Consider the following 21,032-nt stretch of genomic DNA (forward strand, 5'->3'; position numbering starts at 1 on the left):
CATTGTATCAGTACGGACCCCGTGGGTGATGTAGTTCTTGAGCTAGAGGAGGGCAAAGACATGGTGAGAAGGAGACAGAGAAGACTAAACACAACAAATACATATATGCTCTGTTATGTTGCACGGGCAAAGATAATTGATAGATCAGTAGTTTAGACTGGAGGTGGATGTGGGATGAAGATTTGAATCCATAAAATTTGTAGCATATTTTACGTGCATGTATAAAATATTGATCATCATTAATCATCAAGGAAAACAATTCAGTTAAGTCAACAATAATATTATCAATGAATAACTAATCAAAGAAAAAATGTATTGCAATAATTATTCTGAAATAAATATATTGACTGCTACAGCACTACTCGGAGACACACATACTTTTACACATACCTTAACACATACTATCATTAACAAAACTCACACTACCACAGCAACCACACCTTCCTCCGGCTTCGCGCCACGCCCTTATGAGTGCAACAAACCAGGGATCACATCTATATTATAGGCAATTAGAAATGCGAAACAAACATTGGATTCAATTGGGATATAACAGCATTAATCACCTAAACACTTATTCTTTTTACTGGGAGAATAAAATAAATAATCAAATAAATATAAATAAATAGATAGATAAATAAATAAATAAATAAATAAATAAATAAATAAATAAATAAATAAATAAATAAATAAATAAATAAATAAATAAATAAATAAATAAATAATAAATATTAATAACTAACTAACTAACTAACTAACTAACTAACTAACTAACTAACTAACTAACTAACTAACTAACTAACTAACTAACTAACTAAATAAATAAATAAATAAATAAATAAATAAATAAACAAATAAATAAATAATAAATATTAATAAGTAAATAAATAAATAAGAAAATAACTATGGTATATAAATATTAATTATTACAAAGCGTATTATTATAGAGGTTAATTATTATATTTGATTAAAGTACGATTTTAATAATTATCTTTTTACTTTTATTCTTTTTAATTAAAGGAGGATTTCGTGATCCTAGCATCCTCTTTTTATGACATTTTCAGTAGATATCCACGAAAAAAGCTTATTCCCAAAATTTGAGTTGATTCCAATTTTGCGTTTGCACCCGGACCCACAGTCCTCGAAATGGGATTGTGTCATCATTATTCGAACAACCGTGCAGCCTAGCCACTCCACGTTGCAACATATATTATTCATTCTACATTCTATGGGTCAATGGTTGCACAAATATCCACTGAAAATGCTAACTTGAAACATGAAAATAGTAAAAATATACGTACGTCACATCATTATATAAAAGAAACCAGTGATCTGTACCGTACGTAGCCGTGTCAATTCAGTGAATTCACTGCAGCTGTGTGCGACCCGGTCTGCAGTTTTAACTGATTTAAAAATTTTAACTCATTTAAGAACGCGGGCGCTACTCTGGGCTATAGTCTCCTTCGCAGCCAGAAGCTTCCACACATGTTTGTGTGGAGGGAGTGGACTATTAAACTGGCTGCTTTGGAGACTACAAATACACAAGCGCAAGAGAGTTAAATTTAGATTGGGATTTCCCCAAAAGGTTTTTCCCAGAATCTATTTTGCACTACATTAATTTATTATCCACTTAAACAATATATTCATATTGAATTTAGATTACACAACATGGTATTTCCCAATGCTATAAAATACCTACATTGCTATCAGTTGAGAAATTTAGTTTCTAGAAGAACTTGGAATTGCGAGGAATATTGAATTTGTCGGTATATACTACAGTAGTATATAGGTGAGTAAATGAATTGGGATTTTATTACGGAATCCAGTGAGTCGAAATGCGGAAGTAGACTACATGTAGGCCTAGTACGTCATGGCAGTCATACACGTATTAACTGTAAATTTTATTGTTCGTTTGTGATTTATACCATAATCATTTCATTTTGAAATATTTTGTATATCATTACTAGGCCTAATTGACTTCATGTGTTGGTTAAATTATTAAAAAATGACACATATGACATGTTTCCAAGAACAAAATAAAATCACATTTAAAGCACAACATACTGAGTTCAGGTTAGATCAGTGTTAGATTAAAGCCAATTGTGCACATTTGCATTTTTATTTATTTACTTCCCAGCAAACACAAAAACGTTTTAAAAACGTTTTAAATAAGTTATATTTTGGCTTTTGGTTTAGGTAAAAACGTTTTAATAACATTAAAATGTCGGGTTATATAAAGGTCATGATAACGTTTTAAAACGTTTTTGTATGAAAAAACACACTACAACAATATTTTTAAATGTTTTCAAAAATGTTATTATAAACTATTTTTACAAACATTTTTGCCAAATATTGTGTCAATACTTAAATAACATTATGTTAAAATGTTTGAACCCAGCAAACACAGAAATGTTCTTAAAATGTTTTTTCAAACCTTTTAATAACATTTAAATGTCGGGTTATACAAAGGTCATGAAAACGTTTTTAAAACGTTATTGAAAATATTTTGGGCAAACATTTTTCGCAAAATATTTTTTCAACCCAAAATAACATTCTGTTTAGAATGTTTTGTATCAAGTTTTCAAGAATGTTTTTGGAATGTTATTAAAACGTTTTTATACCCTTTATATAACCCGACATTCAAACGTTTTCTGTAAAACATTTTTGTTTGCTGAGCAGTAGATTATCAAAAAATGCTTTTTAAGGTTATGAAAACGTTTTATACTCTTAATATACCCTTTATATAACCCGACATTTAAACGTTTTCTGACAACCTTTTATAACCTTTTGCGAATGATGTCGAAAACGTTTTGTGTTTGCTGGGTTATTTATTTTTGTGAATCAGCAAATTTGAAATCAATCATGTGATGATTAGTGAACTGTTGGGGGACAAATATTGCTCTTTTGATGCAATCCACATGATCCATGCCGTAACTAGTATTTTTGGAACGGCTTAGGATATTATTTGTTGTTGTTCGTGTTGTAATCATTTACCACAAGTTGGTACAGGACTATGGCTAGTCATAGTTCAGTTTTCCAAAATTATATGCCTGTATGACACAGCATGGGTTTTTTATTGGTACTAAAATTCGCATTGAAGTCAGATATAACATGTAGGATATAGCTTAAAACGTCCATTCCATATTTTTCCATTACCTACAGTTACAGGTATTAAGATATGGACGTTGAATCAAGAAAAATCGTTCGACCGCCACAGTTTGAGCTTTCGCCATCTGTATCCTCATCTTCATCCCCGGTGCCTTCTCCTCCTTTGAGTCCGTCTGAGCCTGATGACCATCTCAATGAGGAAGGTGAGGAATTTATGAAACACAGATTATTGGAACAACAAGAAGAAATTAAAGGATTAAAAACCGAAGTAAAGAACTTAAGACGCTGTATACAAGGAGTTCATATCATTGGTATGTAAATCGTATAATACTTTTCTTAGAAATACTTTGTTATTGAGATGGTTTCATTTTGGTTTTTATTTGTTTGTTTATATGTTTTTGTTCAATGTTCACAGTGACGTTTTGTATTTATACGGCTAACATGTATTGGTGTTCATTGAAGGAGTTTATATATGATAGCCCCCCCCCCCCACACACACAAATGTGAATGACTTTGGATTTTAAAACAATAGTGTCCCTGTCAGAAAACACTAAATTATTTCGTTCGAAACCAATGTTATGTCATTTCATATATCTAAGTTTCATTCAAATACAAACAACAATAAAATACACAATTTGAATGTGGATGATGATTAAGTATAAGATAACATTTATGACATACGCCTAAAGTGACCCAGATAAGTATATATACTTGTAAGCTATAAGCTGACATTATATTAAAATTACTTTTAAACACTTTGAACATGATAAAATTAGTTGAAATGTCAGGTGATCTAGTCTTGTCTTTAACCCTAGAACTACGAAGGGGGTGTACCAATCCCCCCAACTTGTCCCAAGATTTTTTACCCGTCATAAAAAACGCGCGTGTTTCACCCATATGACCTAAGCTAATCGTAGATCAATCCTTTCCGCTTAATTTAGTGATAAAATTATTACACCAGCACCCAAATTACCCGGACCATATAGAGAAGGGGGGGGGGGAGGGCACTTGGTTTCTATGATTTTCATTTCGTTCTTGTCAAATTATTCCAAGAGCTACTGACTTTTTACTTGCTAGTTAGGTTGAATTGGTCATTTCCTCAATTCGGTGAAAATCGCATGTTCGTGGAATTTTTAGCTGAAAATCAATTTTGCCTATACTTTTGCAGAACCAGAATTTCCCAAATTTGCATGGGCGCGCTCATAAGACATATTTATGATGTCATTAAAATGTCACACATGAATGATAATATTGGGCCCGTGATAGAACCTTGGGGTACTCCACATATCTATATACATATACTGATATTAAAAAATATAACAACTATACATAATACTGTTTTCTGTTATGGAAGTTATTTTTAATTCTTTTAAAAGTTTTCCTCAAAATCCATAATGTTCCGATTACTTTATGTAAAATTTGAATAAAAATGATGTGATCAATAGTGTCAAAGGCTTTTGACAAGTTGAGGAAAATCCGAACAGGGGTTAGTAAGTTAGTAAGTTAATAATACACATATGACTTAAAACACAAACTCAAATTAGATGATGTGAACATAAGATTTTCTATATTTCTATACCTCTTGCAAATGTTTTTAAAACATTCCTTGTACCTCAAAACATATATTTAGATGCTTTGTTTGTGATTTTAACATGTCTGGGGGCAAAGTTATGATAAAAACTGAAAATGGCGGCCATTTTGGACGCCATCTTAGATTTTGAAGGAAGCACAAGGGGGATTTTCGGGAACTTTTGGAATTTGATTCTACACATATTCCTGGACCTATCCTGAAAAAATCAGCTTGTTATGAGAAATTTTAGGGTTATAGCTAATACTATTGGCCTAAAGTCACAGCATGTTAAATAATATTTAAATAATATAAATCTTTGATTACTTTATTTAGGTCGTAAACTCGAGAAATCCCAGGAAGAACTCAAGCGTCTGAAGAAGACTCCATTGGATGATACCATTGGACAGGATGAGAAAACAGGTTGTTCAGATGATGGTATGTTGAAATATCGGGAACCCTGAGACTCTTTGTACTTGAATATGTCCATGCATGCACAAAACTAAAAACAATTAAACAAATCATTAATCCTTTATGTCTGAACAACGAAGCATTGGTATTAAGGTTTTAGGATAGGGACATGGATAGGGATTACGGTTAATGTTATGGTGGCGAACATTATTGTAAGTTGTTCCATTTATATTTTATTTATTTATTTATTTATTTATTTATTTATTTATTTATTTATTTATTTATTTATTTATTTATTTATTTATTTTTATACATTTAGTACTATTTAATATATTTTATTGATCTGCTTATGTTTTTAATATTTTAATTAATTAATTATTAATTTAACAGTATTATTTTTAGGTAGACTAACTTTGCAAATAAGAGTGCTCAATCCCATTTCAGGAGACCGTAAAAACAAATTTTAAAGTATAGACCTCTGGCTCTGGAAAGGCAACCGTTACTCTGAGTTTCACGGCATACCCTCACTTTCGATCATTGGGTACCCGATCATCAGACGGATGATCGGGTATTACCATCAGACGGATCATCTGTATGATCGGGTACCCAATGATCGAAAGTGAGGGTATGCCGTGAAACTCAGAGTAACGGTTGCCTTTTCAGAGGTCTATACTTTGAAATTTGTAATTATTTATTTATTTATTTATTTATTTATTTATTTATTTATTTATTATTTATTTATTTATTTATTTATTTATTTATTTATTTATTTATTTATTTATTGATTGATTGATTGATTGATTGATTGATTGATTGATTGATTGATTGATTGATTGATTGATTTGTATATTTATTATTTGTAATTATTCATGTATCATTTTACCTTTCTATTAACTTATCAATATTCATTCACTTATTTTTTTTTACGTAGGCCTAATATGCTTATGCCAAGGATGTTAGGTATCATTATGGCGTTGTTTGAAGAGAATGTTAATTTATAAGTAACACTTTATGACATTGTTATTTAGCAGATAATGACAAAACAAGAGTCACCGAAGAAATAGCAAAAGAATCTGATGATAAGAACAACGTTTTAAGTAGCAGTGAAGATAGCTCAGATGAGGAGGAGGAGGATGTGAGCGAAGAGGAGGAGGAAGAAGATAGCGCGGAGGAGGATTCCAATACGGATGAAGATGCAAATGAATTTGATGGACTGGAAGACAATGTTGAATCGGACGAAGAGGAAGAAGAGAAATCCACTACTCGTGTTACTAAGAGGAAGAGCAAATCAAGAAGTAAAGTAAAACCTGTGACCAAAACGTCCACGAAGATTCAACAACTGATGTAAGTTCAGAACTGTATATTTTCATGACCATATTTGGAATCAGCATGAAAAATGTGTTAAAATGAGTACAAACAAGCCCAGGATTGGTTCAGTGGTTCTTGAGATAATTCTTGATATTTTAATAAATATCTCAAACTTTCGGGCTTTTTATGTTGAAGCATATGGCTAGCACGCAGAATAAGTGGCCTTCCATTTGAAATCCATGCACCCCCTATATGGAAGATGCGACCTTATATCTTTCACATAGACTTCAAATAGAGTCACCCATTCAGGTAACTCAATTTGAAGAACATACTCCCTGTGTGAAAGATTAACTCAATTCTTCCATAGGGAGGGTGGATTGCAAATAGAATTACACATTTAGTACACACATAAACAAAATTATAGGATCATACTATGTCCTGGGCGCGGGATTTAAAATAATCCCTACACACTGTAATTATAGTGATTGATCTGATTTTGGATTTAAATTTGAATCTCAATTAGGTGATTAAAGTCTCACTCACATATAATTAGTATTTCAAATTTTAGATTGGAAGCAAATTATGTATATGGCCATGCCAATAAATCAACCTCGATACTGTATCATCGACTGTATAATCATTAGTCAGAAAGGATGCGGTATTGTTATTTTATCTTCTGAGTTGAAATTTATGGTTTACCCATTATCATCGGAATATGTTTCTTTACACAACCGGCCGGATTTATGTAACCACGACGATGGGCAATTGAGCTTTCTCAAGATTTATCTCAATTCGTTATCAGCACGTGTTTTTGACTTGGCTTTCACGTGCATGTGATAATTTCACCAACGCAATGACGAACGTGATCTTATAGGAAATACGAGAGTTTATAGGAAATTACAGCACATTCAGGGACATAACAATTACGTGGACAATGCCTTAAAAACCGAAGTAGAAAGACCTGTAAAAAAAACCAAAATCACTGGTCATATATATCGTCATCCTATTCTGTCACCTGTGTTAACCAGTCAATTACACAATAGCCTAGACTATGCCATAGTTGATTTTTGATAATAAATTTATGTTATTAATCATGATGAACCCGGGTGATGAACGCATTCAGTCGAACTCGAAATTATAGTGTTTATTCATCAAAATACTAGTAAAATGGTTATAAAGAAGTGTATATAATTAGTGACAGTAAAAGTAAACTATACGTAGGCTTATATTATTGAATGCAACATATCTTAATGGTATAATTACAATGGCTCACTTTGCTGAACAATTCTGATTTTAGAATCTACCAATATTGATCGCAAAAAGCCAATTGGGAATGAAAAATCCAATTGGGAAGCTAACAAACAGAGGGAGTACGTTGACTGAAAAGATCAGATGTGAAAATCTATTGCGCACAAATTAATACAAATCAGAGTTTTATGCGAAATGGAATAGCCAGAATACACAATGCCCAGATAGCAACACTACGTTGGCCCAACGTTGCTCCAACGTGAGCGAACTGACCTTACTAAGTTGGGCCAACGTTGATTTGGCCGGGCAGCCAACCCCGCCAACTTTGATCTTTGATGTTGGGCCAACGTTATTTGACCAACGTTGATCCAACCATTAGCCAACGTTGAGCCAACCATTGGCAAACAAGCCCAATGAGAAAAAATAAACGAAAAAAATTAGTTACTTGTGTATACTGCGCTTACTTTAAATTACCTGGCTCTCTATTTTACAACGGCACAACAAGGTTGGCACAACAACGTTGGTCCAACGTTGGCATGCTTACCGTCATTTTAAGGTTGGCTGGCTACGTTGGCTTGACGTTGGCATACCGACCATAATATAAGGTTGGCATGGTCCAACGTTGGCTTAGCGTCGGCTTACCGACCGCGACCATGCCGACCATTGCCAACGTTGGGGCAACGTTTTCTTGCTATCTGGGTGGGCAAGTAGACTACGGAGAAGTCTAACAATAGCACAAAGCCGTATTGTACTATTGACTGTCAGTTGAAAGATTGGGATGATGACCTGAAATATCAGCGTGTCACCAACATCAATATACTGTTATCATGTTTATATTTAGTCAAGGCCTCTGAGTTAATCGATTCCGAATAGCAATAAATGGTATACATATGACTCCAAATATTTGTTATTCAATCTATTAAAATAGTATTTTTGTGGGAGCTGAGAGTACACCAGACCTATCGAATTGCATTCTGAATATGAGGAATGTCCTTCTGATATCAAATAATTTTGATTTTTTTTTAAATACGCGATATAATACAAATTTTATGACAAATTATCAAAATTTGATATTTTTAAAATTTTTGATATTTAACAGTCCTTGAAGTTGAAGTAAACTTTATAAATCTCATAATATGTACTTAAAGTGTATGTAGCTGGGATGAAATGCCGACGGCAATTGAAAATTTTGACCTTTCATATTGAAGATATACGTATCAATTTTTAATAATTTGCCATGTGTATTATATCGCGAATTTCAAAAAATCTAAATTATTTGATATCAGAAGGACATTCTTCGTATTCAGAATGCATTCGATATGCATGATGTGCTCTCATGTCTCACAAAAATACTGTCCAAACGTTGCTACCAGAGCCATTAAATGAATTTAAGATTATTTTTGAACAACTTATTATACAGGTCTGAGAATTCCCAGCTTCGCGCAGAAAACAGCGAGCTACAAGCGGCAAGAGAAGCCGAGAGTGCCAACGCCTTTCATTACGTAACTTCTACCGAAGCTAACCAACTTCAAGCTAAAGCCGATTCCAATGTAAATGAGGTAATATATCCATAACAATTAATAAATCTCGTAAATACGCAAAACATGTATTTAAAAAAAAAGAAAACTACACTCTAAATTTTGCAACGGTTAATGAAGTTGTGAACAAATGGCTGAACTGTTTGTTGCACTGTCTTGATGCTACGTACTTTTAATAAACCTGTGTATATACAGTGCTTAAGTTATATGATATAACTACCATTAAATGGCCACATGTGTCAAAAATTGTTTTTGGTAAAGGGCTCGTAATTGTTAGAAGACAATTTTTTTGCTCTTTATGCAAATTACACCATGTATTTTTGGGACAACTATGTGTTAGTGCACTAGCACATAGTTGTCTTGAAAGTATGCGTTTGTATTTTCGGGACAATTATGTGTTAGTTAGAGAATAAAGGTATTGTTTTTAGCCTCTGGAGTGCATCTATCGTCTCATATAACACGGGCGACATCATTATTTTAAGTAAAACAACGAGGCGAAGCCGAGTTGTTTTACGCCAAAAATAATGTGTCGCCTGTGTTATATGAGACGATAGATGCACGACAGCGGCTAAAACAAATACCTTTATTCTCATTCTTAAACACTTCAATTCAAATAAAAATATCTTAAGTATTACAAATTTTAATCAAAGTAAATCCTACATTTTGCAAGGAATTACCCAATAAATTACTTTAACCAATTACGAGCCCTTTTCCAAAAGACAATTGACACCTATGGCTGTTTTATTGGATTTATATTGTCATATAGGCACTCTATGTACACAGGTTTATTCACGTAGTACCAAGACAATGCAACAAACGGTTCAACCATTTGTTCAGAACTATATTCTCCGTTGCAAAATTTAGAGTGTAGTGAAATATATTTTGCAAGGTAAAACATTGAGCTTAGAACCAATACTCGTTTCTGAGACTATTTCCAACATTTTTTTTTTATCTTAGAGTGCAAACATCGTATCCATTAATGTTGCTTTTAATTTCTTTTAATGCATTTAATACTAACCATTCTTAGCTTCATGTAGATGTATGTACAAAGGTTTCGTGAACCAGGAAATAAGTTAATCGACAATCTTAGTTTGGAATGTAAACAGTAATTAACGTACCCAGAAGTAGGGCAAACTACAGGGGAATATCAAAAAAATTAAGAAAACAATGCACACATGTATGCATACGTACAAATGTACCAGGAAGTAAATGCATGTATTTCAGCAATTTGAAAAAAACGTTCAACAATTAATGGTGTGAAATCAAGCATATTAAAATGGTAGCATGGCCATTGAAATGAAATATATACGTGAACATGGTGAAAGTATTATCCAAAACATCAAAGTATAGATTCTGATAAGGCATATTATTCAATTTCAAAATAAAAACAACAGATTAGTATTACTTGTTACAGATTGTATTGAATTGTCATTTTTTATGTTTCTTTACTTCTTAGTTCGGAGCTCATAATTAACACATGCAGTAATTCATTAGAGAGACTGAAATTTCTGCTGCAATTCGAGTATAAAGTGTTGTCTATGAAATAAAATGTGTATGTGAAGAATTCTTAGGGAGTGTTCACTCCGAACATTTAGTCAATCTCTGTGTGAACGCAACCTTATATAAAACGTAATCACAAAGTCGTCTGAATATAGATTGTTGGAGTGATGCGAAACTCGGTGGATGTGATTTCCATTGATCCCTTTGTACAAGTATAAATTAAGTAAATGTAGACCTATTTAACACACATTTTCAAATTTAGCTTATAGTATGTCATTGGTGGTATTCGTGGTAACAACATTTCCAACCCGGTTAGTTGTGCATGTGCTACACACAAAATTACCAGCATTCCAAGTACTTGTCAATGTAAAATTATGAAACATGAATTTCATCCATGGTGTTGTCTTTTTAAAGACATTTCTTGTTAATTAACCAGTTGAAATGCTGTACAATGTACCGTCTTTATGAACATGAGACGTTAGGGGGCAACTTCCAAAAATAAGCATCCGACCCCCTCAAATAAAGCTCCATAACCCTACAAGAAAATTTTATATTTATTTATTTGTCTATTTTTTAATTGACCCCACATGATATAAATTGTAGAAAAGGCGAATAGCGTGCATCAATGTTTTCTTTGTAATCATTGTCATGAATACAGAAAGAAGAATCCAGTGTTGGCATGGGCACTGAGGTATTGGAACGGGAAAAGCGCTGTAAAGACTTGGAAATTGAGAATAATGAGCTCAAAGCCACGGTGAAAGAGGTGAGTACAAACTGGTAAAAATAAAACCGATCGAAATCAAGAGTATTATCCATTTGTTTTGATATTGAGGTAAAAAATGCATTATCCTACATAATAAAATGCAAAAAAAAAAAAACCCAAGAAAAACAAACAAACAAACAAATCACCGGACTGAAATCTGGAACCAAAATTGACGGAAATTTCGACACAGGGACACAAAAGTTACAGAGTACCGTATACAACGATGTTTGAGTGATTTATAAATCTTCATGATCTTAGTAAGATCATAAGTTTTTAGAGAATTTAGACATACGGTGAAAATCAGCGGTTAGGCTCTGGTTCTTTAAATTGCATTGTTACCACTGTCCAAAATGTCAGATTCTTTGCCAAAAAATAAGACCTATTATAACAGACTGATTTATATTTTTTACATGTAGATTCATGATAATCAATAATAAACATCTTTTTTTTTTTCTTTCTATAAGACAACATAAAGCAATATCAAAATCACTGGCCATTGTTCATTGAGATGTGTGATGAGAAACTTTAAGTTTTAAATTTAAAAGTACATTATAATGATGAAATATTCAAAACTTTATTTCTAAACACCCAGATCAAGAAAGTCAACCACAAGTGGGACCAGTTTTGGACCGACAAAAAAGGTGAATACGACGCTATAAAAGCTGAACTTACGACTAAGCTAAAAGAAGCAGGGGATGAGATGTCCATGTTGAAAGCAGTGATAGCGCAGAAAGACACCGAAATTGGGATTTTGAAGGAGCAGCACGAGAAAGAAAAGAAGGAACACAGTGTCGCCATTGGAAAGATGGAGCGTGTCTTGGAAGGAGAAGCTGACGAAAAGGAGAATATTGTGAAGGAAAAGGAGGACTTGTTGCTCACTGCGAAACAAAGGATTGATAATGCCGAGGTAAGCATGGTAAGGGGAAGTGAAATTGTATTATTTTAAAGTGACAAAAGGTAATAGAACCGTGACAATTTATAAACAATCACGCGGTGATGATGATCATAAAGAATAACTAAAGTTACTTCCTTTTTTCTCTCGAATTGGGTTGTCAGCTTTTGAAATCTCGTCAAAAACTTTTCGCACGTTTCAAAGTTGTAGGTTCGTTGTTTTCACAAAAGAAACGACCTATATCGTCTGAAGCTACATGGTGATGGCTCTTTTCACACCTCATTGTGTATTAAAACGATTTCTTACAAACAACATTTTCTGCGTTGACATGACATGACATGACATTACCCTTCCCTTTAAATTGCATAACAGATTCCTTTTGATAAAATATGACAAATATTAGTTTTTAAGGAATTTGTAACGTAACATTCATCTATTTTAATAGCATTTAATACTATGCAATTTGTTTTAGAGCGAGAACGAAGAGCTGCGACGTGAGATTTCCGAGAAGCAGGGGAAATATGAACAAGCGCAGAAGTTTGCTCGTAACTTGCTGAAGCAGAAACGGGAAATGGAAGCTGAGATTGAAAGACTCAATGGGGTAAGACAAATTGAAGCCATCGTAAATTCAGTCAAATTTGAGTCGATGTGTTGAAAATATTCTCTCATCTGCTCGTAATACTAATAGGCGGGACTCAAACATCGTTTATTGATCTGGAATGGCGTGCACACGTGAATTACGCTTTGCGTATTTGCGCTTTGCGTATTACATGACTGGTGACGTGCTCTTTTGTGAATTTTACGCGGGCTTAAGTTGGGACTAAATTGACTAGAAGAGTAACAAAAAGCCGAATAATTATCGTCTATTACGAGCTGATCATAGGACCCAGCCAGATGACTTCATGACGAATTCTGAAGTCCTCTGCGCTTTGAAAAACTACTGATATATTAATAATTCGGACTAGCTAATCAAATGCATGAAACTAGCCGCGTACATGAAAAGTGCAGAAATAAGACAACATTGCGCATTGCCCCCTTGTTTGAAATCTGCGGCACCCTCATCAATTTTCACCAACATGAATGGTAAAAGTTTATGACATTTTTGAGACTTCACACTCACAAATCAACAACAGGTAGGGGGGCTAATGCCATGGATTGATCAGTTGATATTCACGTGCCCCCAGGGTAAAGTATCGTCGGGCCAGCAGTGGTTTTCCCGGGCTTTTTGCCTGAGAGTCCATCTTATTTCGTGCACTGGAAATGGTATACTAAAAATAACGGCACATTTTAATAGCAACATTTGGTAATCTTTTTACACACTTCGAATTTGCCGCCGCGCTGTATTTTGACATGTCATCTTTTAGTGCAACTTTTTTGTTCTCAATAATAATACTTTTTCGTTACCACTTTCAGACATTGACAGAGAAAGTAGAAGAACAAAGCTTGTTGAAATCAATGGATCCTAAAATCATGACAACAACGACGGAAATACAACTATCAGTCACTGAAGTCAATCAGCAAAGATCGTCACCACCTCTATCGCCATCTTGTATGCTTGTGATGGAAGAGGAGCTTTTTGGAGAAGTTCCGGAGAAAAAGGTTCAAGTTAGACATCAGAGAAAACCAGTTGTTGACCAGCATCCGGCGCCGGAGCTATCTGAAGAGGAGAGAAGTTTAACGAAAGCTCAACTTAAAGAAAAAGTGGAACTGTTTAGAGAACAGGTGAATAGACATTATGTAACTTGTTCCCACGTAATGAGTGTTAAGTCGCAAGTTGATAGTTTCGAGACATCCTGGCTGACTGAGTTGATGTTTTTTTGTTTCCCGCGGCGCACCTGTACATGCCAGTAGTGTGTGCTGTGTGTCCTTTGTGAATGGCCCAATGCATTCACAAAAGACATACTACTAGCTTGAACAGGTGCTTGTGAAACAAAGAACACCTACGCAGTAGCCAGGGGGTCTCGAAACTATCAACTTACGACATTACGCTCATTTCGTGGTAGTTGTGGTAGTATAGGCCATATTTCGTTAATTCTACTACGCAATTCAACCTGTGCCTTCCCAGCAAACACAAAACGTTTTCGACATCATTCGCAAAAGGTTATAAAAGGTTGTCAGAAAACGTTTAAATGTCGGGTTATATAAAGGGTATATTAAGAGTATAAAACGTTTTCATAACCTTAAAACACATTTTTGATAATCTACTGCTCAGCAAACAAAAATGTTTTACAGAAAACGTTTAAATGTCGGGTTATATAAAGGGTATAAAAACGTTTTAAAACGTTATCATGACCTTCATATAACCCGACATTTTAATGTTATTAAAACGTTTTTACCTAAACCAAAAGCCAAAATATAACTTACTTAAAACGTTTTTAAAATGTTTTTGTGTTTACTGGGTTACTGCCTTTCGATTCGGGACGAAAATTAATCAGATTTAAATTCGCAATGTCTTTTAGGAATTTCAGAAATGGTCTATTTGTTTATAGGCAGTTGTGTTTGGATATTAGATAATGAAAACCTTGCTATTTAAAACGTTTTGATAAAAAGAATTATTCATTTAGAAGGGATAAGCGTTTGTGTCTCCGTTTCTTTCGTACACATGCAAAAAAAAAAAAGATGTTAAAATGATATTTGAACGTTTCATTCTGTGCACTGAAATCTACATGATTTATATGTATCTCTTGTATGGTTTTGTAAATGATTTACATAATCAGAATAATGCAAAGATAGTATTTTTCCAAATACTATGTCAACTTTATCATTTAAGATACGATTCCATTCAAACTTAATAGAAATGAAAACATTTAAAAAATGTTTTGCTTTTTACATCTGTAGACTGAAGCCTATGAAAGTGACTTCCGTCGTGAAAGACGTGATCGGGAAGCAGTGGTTGGCAAATTAGACTCCGTAAAGAAGGAACTGAGAGAAACTAAGGCAATGCTGCATACTGGCCATAAAGTAAGTCATACCATGAATCTAATACCCAGTGGCATAATTCAGTGCCATCTATTCCTCAATCAGAGCTAAAAATTTGACCTCAACTTGTAGAGTATGAGTTTTTGTACCCAACACATTAAGAGGTCATGTGATGAATGTACAAACATATTGAGGTTAAAGAACTGTGTCCCGACACATTGGAATATTACAGATCTTTAACTATGAGCCAAAATAGTCTAATTCCCAACTGCATAGTTCAGTGACCGCAATTCAACAATCATAGCTACAAATTGACCTCAAGTTGTTGGGTATGAGTTTTAAACTCAATATAATTCAAAGGTTATATTCTTTGATGAAGAAGCATATTGGGGTTAAGGAACTGTGTCCTAGAGATTGTAATGGTTGAGATCATAGTGTCAGGAATAAATAAAAAGCGTCTCAATCACATGTTATACTTTCCATTGGTTTCGGAGTAGAATACACACAAAACAAAATACAAAGGTTTCTATTTTGTAATTGCACGTTGTTTCGCTCTTGCGAAGTAATATCGAAAGCAAGCTAATTAATATAAACTGGCCTCAAAAAGAAACTTATCATTTTTCACAAGGTCATATCTTAAAATCCTCTCCATAAAAATGAACAAAAATTGCACACAGGATTACTTCAATACTCTACTCTAAACACATGTCAGTAACCAAGCAGTTGTCCAACTGGCACAACAGCAAAATGCACTGACATGGAACACCTTCCGGGACCACATTCACATGCGGACCAAAATTCACATCCCACCAGATTTCTTTTGTTGTGTTCCAATTATTCGCCTGTACATGAACAAAAATTACACACAGGATAACTTCAATACTCTACTCTAAACACATGTCAGTAACCAAGCAGTTGTCCAACTGACACAACAGTAAAATTAACTGACACGGAACAGCTTCCGGGACCACATTCACATGCGAATAATTGGAACCCAACAGTTTCTTTTTGAGGCCTGTTTACTTCAAAATGTGTATATTAGTACTCGTTATTTCTTAAGCTTTAATAATTGAGTTTAAGCTTAATAATGCTCTTTCCAATTTAATGTTGACGGTGCTTGTATCGTAGTCAATTATGTTTCCGCTTTAAATAGTAGTAAACATTCTAAGACCTGTATTGTACCCTCCTACTAACACACAACGTCATATCGCTGTCACAACGTCGTCAGTTGTAGCAACGTTGCCACAACGTTTAAAAACGTTATGGTGTTACCAGAGTATATGCATTTTGAATATCCAAGAATAAAGTGCAGAATTAAAGTGCAGAATTAAGTTTTAGTAATTAAACGTTAACTAATCCTGAAATATCTAATAAAAACTCGTCATTTTCCAATAGGTGTACGTTCATCGTGTCAAAGACAGGCCACTTCATAAGGATCCTCTGATTCATGAACTCCCTGGGTATCAAAGGCAAGCTACTGCAGCTCAAAGATACATCTATCCAAATAAGGTAATAATACTCACGTAATGTACCCAAATAAGGTAATATACTCAAGTTATCTATTCAAATATAGTAGTATACCGTACTCACATATTTTTATCCAAAGAAGTTAATCTATCAAAAAAAGGTAATCTTGCTATTAAATCATTAAATCTTCCTTTGCGATTATTATCATGTAACTAAAATCAGTATCTGTGATATAATGAACTAATTCAGAATTATTTTGGACCAAGAATGATGTCTTCGTGCACACTATATTATTTTTTATATCTGCCAATGTTGTTTGCGACTCAAGACGCTAAAGACAAAGACATCACGGTCAGTTCCAACTAGAAAAGCGACTTTGTTGGACAGAAATATCAGATTCTATAGCTGACTTTCTCGTCCGTTGCTAAGTTTGTCTAGCATGTCCTCATGGTTTGTTTGAAATTGTTGAACACTAGATATATTATTCATACTGTATAGCATATCCAATTTGATAATATTATTTCAATAGTTTTAATATGTCATGATGCAGTCATGTCTACAGTAGAATTCATCTCGACCTTTGCAGGACTTAAACCCCATTAAAAGCTATTAAACCAAGATAACACTCATTGAAACAGCTCAACTGATTAAATCGGATCTTCTCTGGTTGTGCACATATGTCTGTTTTATATGTGCGATATCGCTATGAAGTGCTATAATACAGCTTTAGTTGGGTAACTGATTATAAAGGAAACGCAAGGAAACAATGGTATGTGGACCTTTGTTCACGAAATGAGACAATGGCCTGCTTTTTGTTAACCAGCATTCTTGAAAATGAGCAACATAATGATTGTTGACTTAACATGCGGTTTAGAAATAATTTCTTCATATTTTTGGTGTTATCTGTCGTTTACATATCCTTCCTAAAACACAAAAGTGCGACTATTTCCAAACACCTAAATTAGCTAAAAATTTAGGACATATTACAAAACTATATTTTCTAGAATTTCATAGAATAGTTTAAATGTAGCTTGTACCGTTTTTGTGGCATCCTTCAGAACGGAGCGGTCCGTTACCAATATAGCTCAATATTTTCGGTCAAATCTCCATTCAATTAACACGGGGAGTTGGCTAGCTATGAGCTAGCTATGCTTTGCCCTCACTCATATTCTACGAAAGTGCGACTATTTCTGAACATCTAACCTAGCTGTAATTTTAGGTCATGTTAGAGAAATATATTTGCTAGAAGTTTGGAGAATAGTTTAAATATTGGCCGGTTATTTTTCACACAGTGATGTTAACTAGGCAAATGCAATATACTTCTAACATACACTATTTGTAGAGGTCACGCGTCAATGGTGAGAGCACTGTGTATTGTGTATAGGAAAACGGACAGTAACTGCAGTATGTTCCCTTATCTTATTTTACAGCGAGACAAATTGATTGCTCACGGTCATCACGCTACCAGCAAATCCAAGGAAAAGGAACGTAGTCAGCCTAAACGTCATCAGCGTGAACAGCGGTATCACCAACACCGATATTTTGAGGAATATCCTGAATATGACCCGGAAGTGTTTGGAGATGAAGATGTGCAGATTTGCAGATGTCCAAAGTAAGATTGTTAAATAAAGCTGTCCAGCCAATGTAAAACGTAATATCCTAAATACATACACCACATACGGAATATGTAACCTGAATCTCCCACACAGGGGGTGTAGAATTCAAACTTGGCCACCAATTCAGTTAACCCCACTTGAAATTCACACTCCCGGTATGGAAGATTATAAAGGTCATGTCTTCCTTTGCATAGGTGTGTATGGATTTCAATTGGAATAGCCCTTTTTGTGAATTGCAAGCAGATAGTACATCTTCAGGAACAGACTTATTCAAAATATTGATAACACAAAACAAATGTTTTTAAAACGTTTTGTTTTCATTTTGGTCGACCAGTTAAATGTATAGAGGTCATGGAAACGTTTATAAACATTTTGAAATAAAATACACTTCAAAAATGTTTTTGAAATACTGTCAAAGTGTTAATGAATTTTTTCTTTTGCAAAATATTTTTTTTTTTCCAAAATAATATTTTGTCAACACTTAATAAATAAGTGTTTACAGCACATTAAAAAAATTATATAATGTTGATACTATTTTTAGGGCATGTATTTATGACCCAATATTTAAACGTGTTCGGGCTACCCTTTTCTAATCTTTTACAAAAACGTTCCGTGTTTGCAGGATGATATTTACTTTCCGAAGTACATGTCTTCCGAGTAGAAAAACCAGTACCGATATCTGCCAAAAAAAAAAAAAACCGGTTTAAACTGGTACAAGAAATAGCAACAATTTGTCATTGTCTACTGTATGATCAAAAGGTCATGCCATTGTTTAAACTTTTAAATGAAATCTGTGAAATAACAATTAATATGTTTCCCACGATTTTGTTTTCAGACATGATTGTTACGTTCCAGTGATTCAACCGGTGAACAATCTTTCCAAACCAAACGGAACCTGTTAAGAGACCGCTGGGTAGGGGATGATATTGGAGCTATGATGTGACTGATGTGGATCTGTATGATCTAGATCACTTGTATCTGGATTTGGATGATTCCGTCAAGAGAGATCCATCTAGATGGCTCCAATATAATGAGGAAGACAACGACAACCAGCCAGTATCACGTGATGCAGATCAGTTCGATGTCTACCATTGTCAGTATGCTAAATTGAGAATAGTAGAAGATATCTCGTGATCTGTTCCTGATGTTAACTCTCTTCACGCGGGTGTCGACTGCAGACGACATGTTTCAAAAAATTTTCAAAAATTCAAAAATTTCAGAAATATAAATTTTCATGACCATATTTGGAATCAGCATGAAAAATGCATTAAAATGAGTACAAACAAGCCTAGTATTGGTTCAGTAGCTTTTAAGATAGCTCTTGATATTTTGAGAAAATATTTCAAAACTTGAACTTTTTCCATTGAAGCGCATGGCTAGCATTACACCGGAACGAATAACCACGAGGAAGAGAGCAGCAAATGTACTCTGCATTATGTTAAAAGACCATTTCCAAAATGTTACGATCCACGATTGATTTTGATTGAACGATTGTGTCAGCTTATTTATGGAGTTATTATTAACAAAAATCCACACGCAAATTCACATTGTTTTGGAATGGTCTTTTTTAAGGGTCTTTATTTTACAACTTTGTCCTAAACATCAAAAAACTTAAAAGTAAAAGTTAGAACTCTTTCTTATCCCCTACGTTGGCAATTCTTATTAATATTTAGAAGGCGTTATAACATAAAGTTAACATTTTTAGTATTAAGAAAGTAGAAAAAAGCACAAAAAATTAGTACTATACATTAATTCTTAATATTTAGTGATATCAACTTTAAAATACTTTTAAGGTTTTATTTTTAAAAATAAATTTCTGTTTCTGTATAAACCTTAAAACATTTTAGCGCCATGCATCTAAAAGTATAAATCATCATGAATATTTTGCGGACACCCCTGCACATTATATAACAGTATTTACAACTATAGGAGTAAGGACCCCAGGTGGTTGTCACCCCTACCTAAAGCGGTTATCAGAACACCCTACGTACATGATAATGAGTGACGTGGGAATATCAGTATCGAAAAGTGATATAATCGTATAAACACCTCGCTGCTGTCGGTTCCGAACTAATCACACGTCTGCTCAGTTACGTATACTTTATTTAGGCCTTAGCGTTTATAACCATATAGCGGTGAATGGGTGATATAAAACAAGAGCACCAATGGCGCTGTGGCTCTACGCTTTTTTGTGGGAAAGCAATTGTTCTTGGAGTCGAATGCGCAACAGGTTGGTAGTTTTATGGAAAGGTTGGGTAGGTCGGTCAATTTTTAAACCTTCAGTTTGAAAAAATTCCCCACAAATATTCAATACGGTCCTTGAAACTCGATGCGGGGTCAATCTTCCTCCGCCGCATTATTATTTTTGCCGCATTAGAGTTGCAAAATCTGAAAAATTTCATTATTGTGGAAATTACTACTGAACCAGCAAGAATAATTTGTTCTGCAAAATTTTAAAATCCCTTTTTTTAGTGTTTGAAGCTTTCAACAACTATAGGAAGCCTTGACAACTATTAGAATTCATCTAAATTGACCTCAGACGACCCTGAAATGACCTCCCAAAAATTTGGCTCTAAATGGTGATCTCAGATGACCCCGAAATGACCTTCCAAAAATTTGGCTTCAAATGTTGACTGTACCAAACAAGTTTCAGGCACATACGACAGCTTTTAGTAACTTGACCTCAAATGACCCATGA

General features: G+C 34.1%; 1 protein-coding gene across 6 annotated transcripts; it reads left to right on the forward strand.

Annotated features, from left to right (window-relative positions):
• Nucleotides 1-1,615: 1,615 nt before the first annotated feature.
• On the forward strand, nucleotides 1,616-20,474 carry LOC140159411 (uncharacterized). Of its 6 annotated transcripts, XM_072182876.1 has the most exons (13): nucleotides 1,616-1,786; nucleotides 3,160-3,416; nucleotides 5,009-5,110; nucleotides 6,112-6,427; nucleotides 9,060-9,198; nucleotides 11,336-11,440; nucleotides 12,033-12,347; nucleotides 12,805-12,933; nucleotides 13,746-14,054; nucleotides 15,171-15,293; nucleotides 16,647-16,760; nucleotides 18,149-18,330; nucleotides 19,170-20,473. In XM_072182876.1, exons 2-13 carry the CDS (start codon nucleotides 3,176-3,178, stop codon nucleotides 19,234-19,236), a joined length of 2,142 nt encoding a protein of 713 aa, XP_072038977.1. In that variant the 5' UTR covers nucleotides 1,616-1,786; nucleotides 3,160-3,175; the 3' UTR covers nucleotides 19,237-20,473. The 6 variants fall into 6 exon arrangements, with proteins under 6 accessions (XP_072038977.1, XP_072038979.1, XP_072038978.1 ...); XM_072182878.1 differs by lacking the exon at nucleotides 1,616-1,786 and having other exon boundaries at nucleotides 3,056-3,416; nucleotides 9,060-9,189; nucleotides 19,170-20,474; XM_072182877.1 differs by lacking the exon at nucleotides 1,616-1,786 and having other exon boundaries at nucleotides 3,058-3,416; nucleotides 6,115-6,427.
• The last annotated feature ends 558 nt before the right edge of the window (nucleotides 20,475-21,032 follow it).

Source organism: Amphiura filiformis, chromosome 8, assembly GCF_039555335.1.
Source record: "Amphiura filiformis chromosome 8, Afil_fr2py, whole genome shotgun sequence".
In the NCBI taxonomy this organism is placed as follows: Eukaryota; Metazoa; Echinodermata; class Ophiuroidea; order Amphilepidida; family Amphiuridae; genus Amphiura; species Amphiura filiformis.

Coding starts and splice junctions, on each gene's coding strand:
- LOC140159411 (XM_072182876.1), top strand. CDS start 3,176: ATGGACGTTGAATCAAGAAAAATCGTTCGACCGCCACAGTTTGAGCTT. Junction 3,417..5,008: donor ACAAGGAGTTCATATCATTG/GTATGTAAATCG, acceptor TACTTTATTTAG/GTCGTAAACTCGAGAAATCC. Junction 12,348..12,804: donor AAAGGATTGATAATGCCGAG/GTAAGCATGGTA, acceptor AATTTGTTTTAG/AGCGAGAACGAAGAGCTGCG.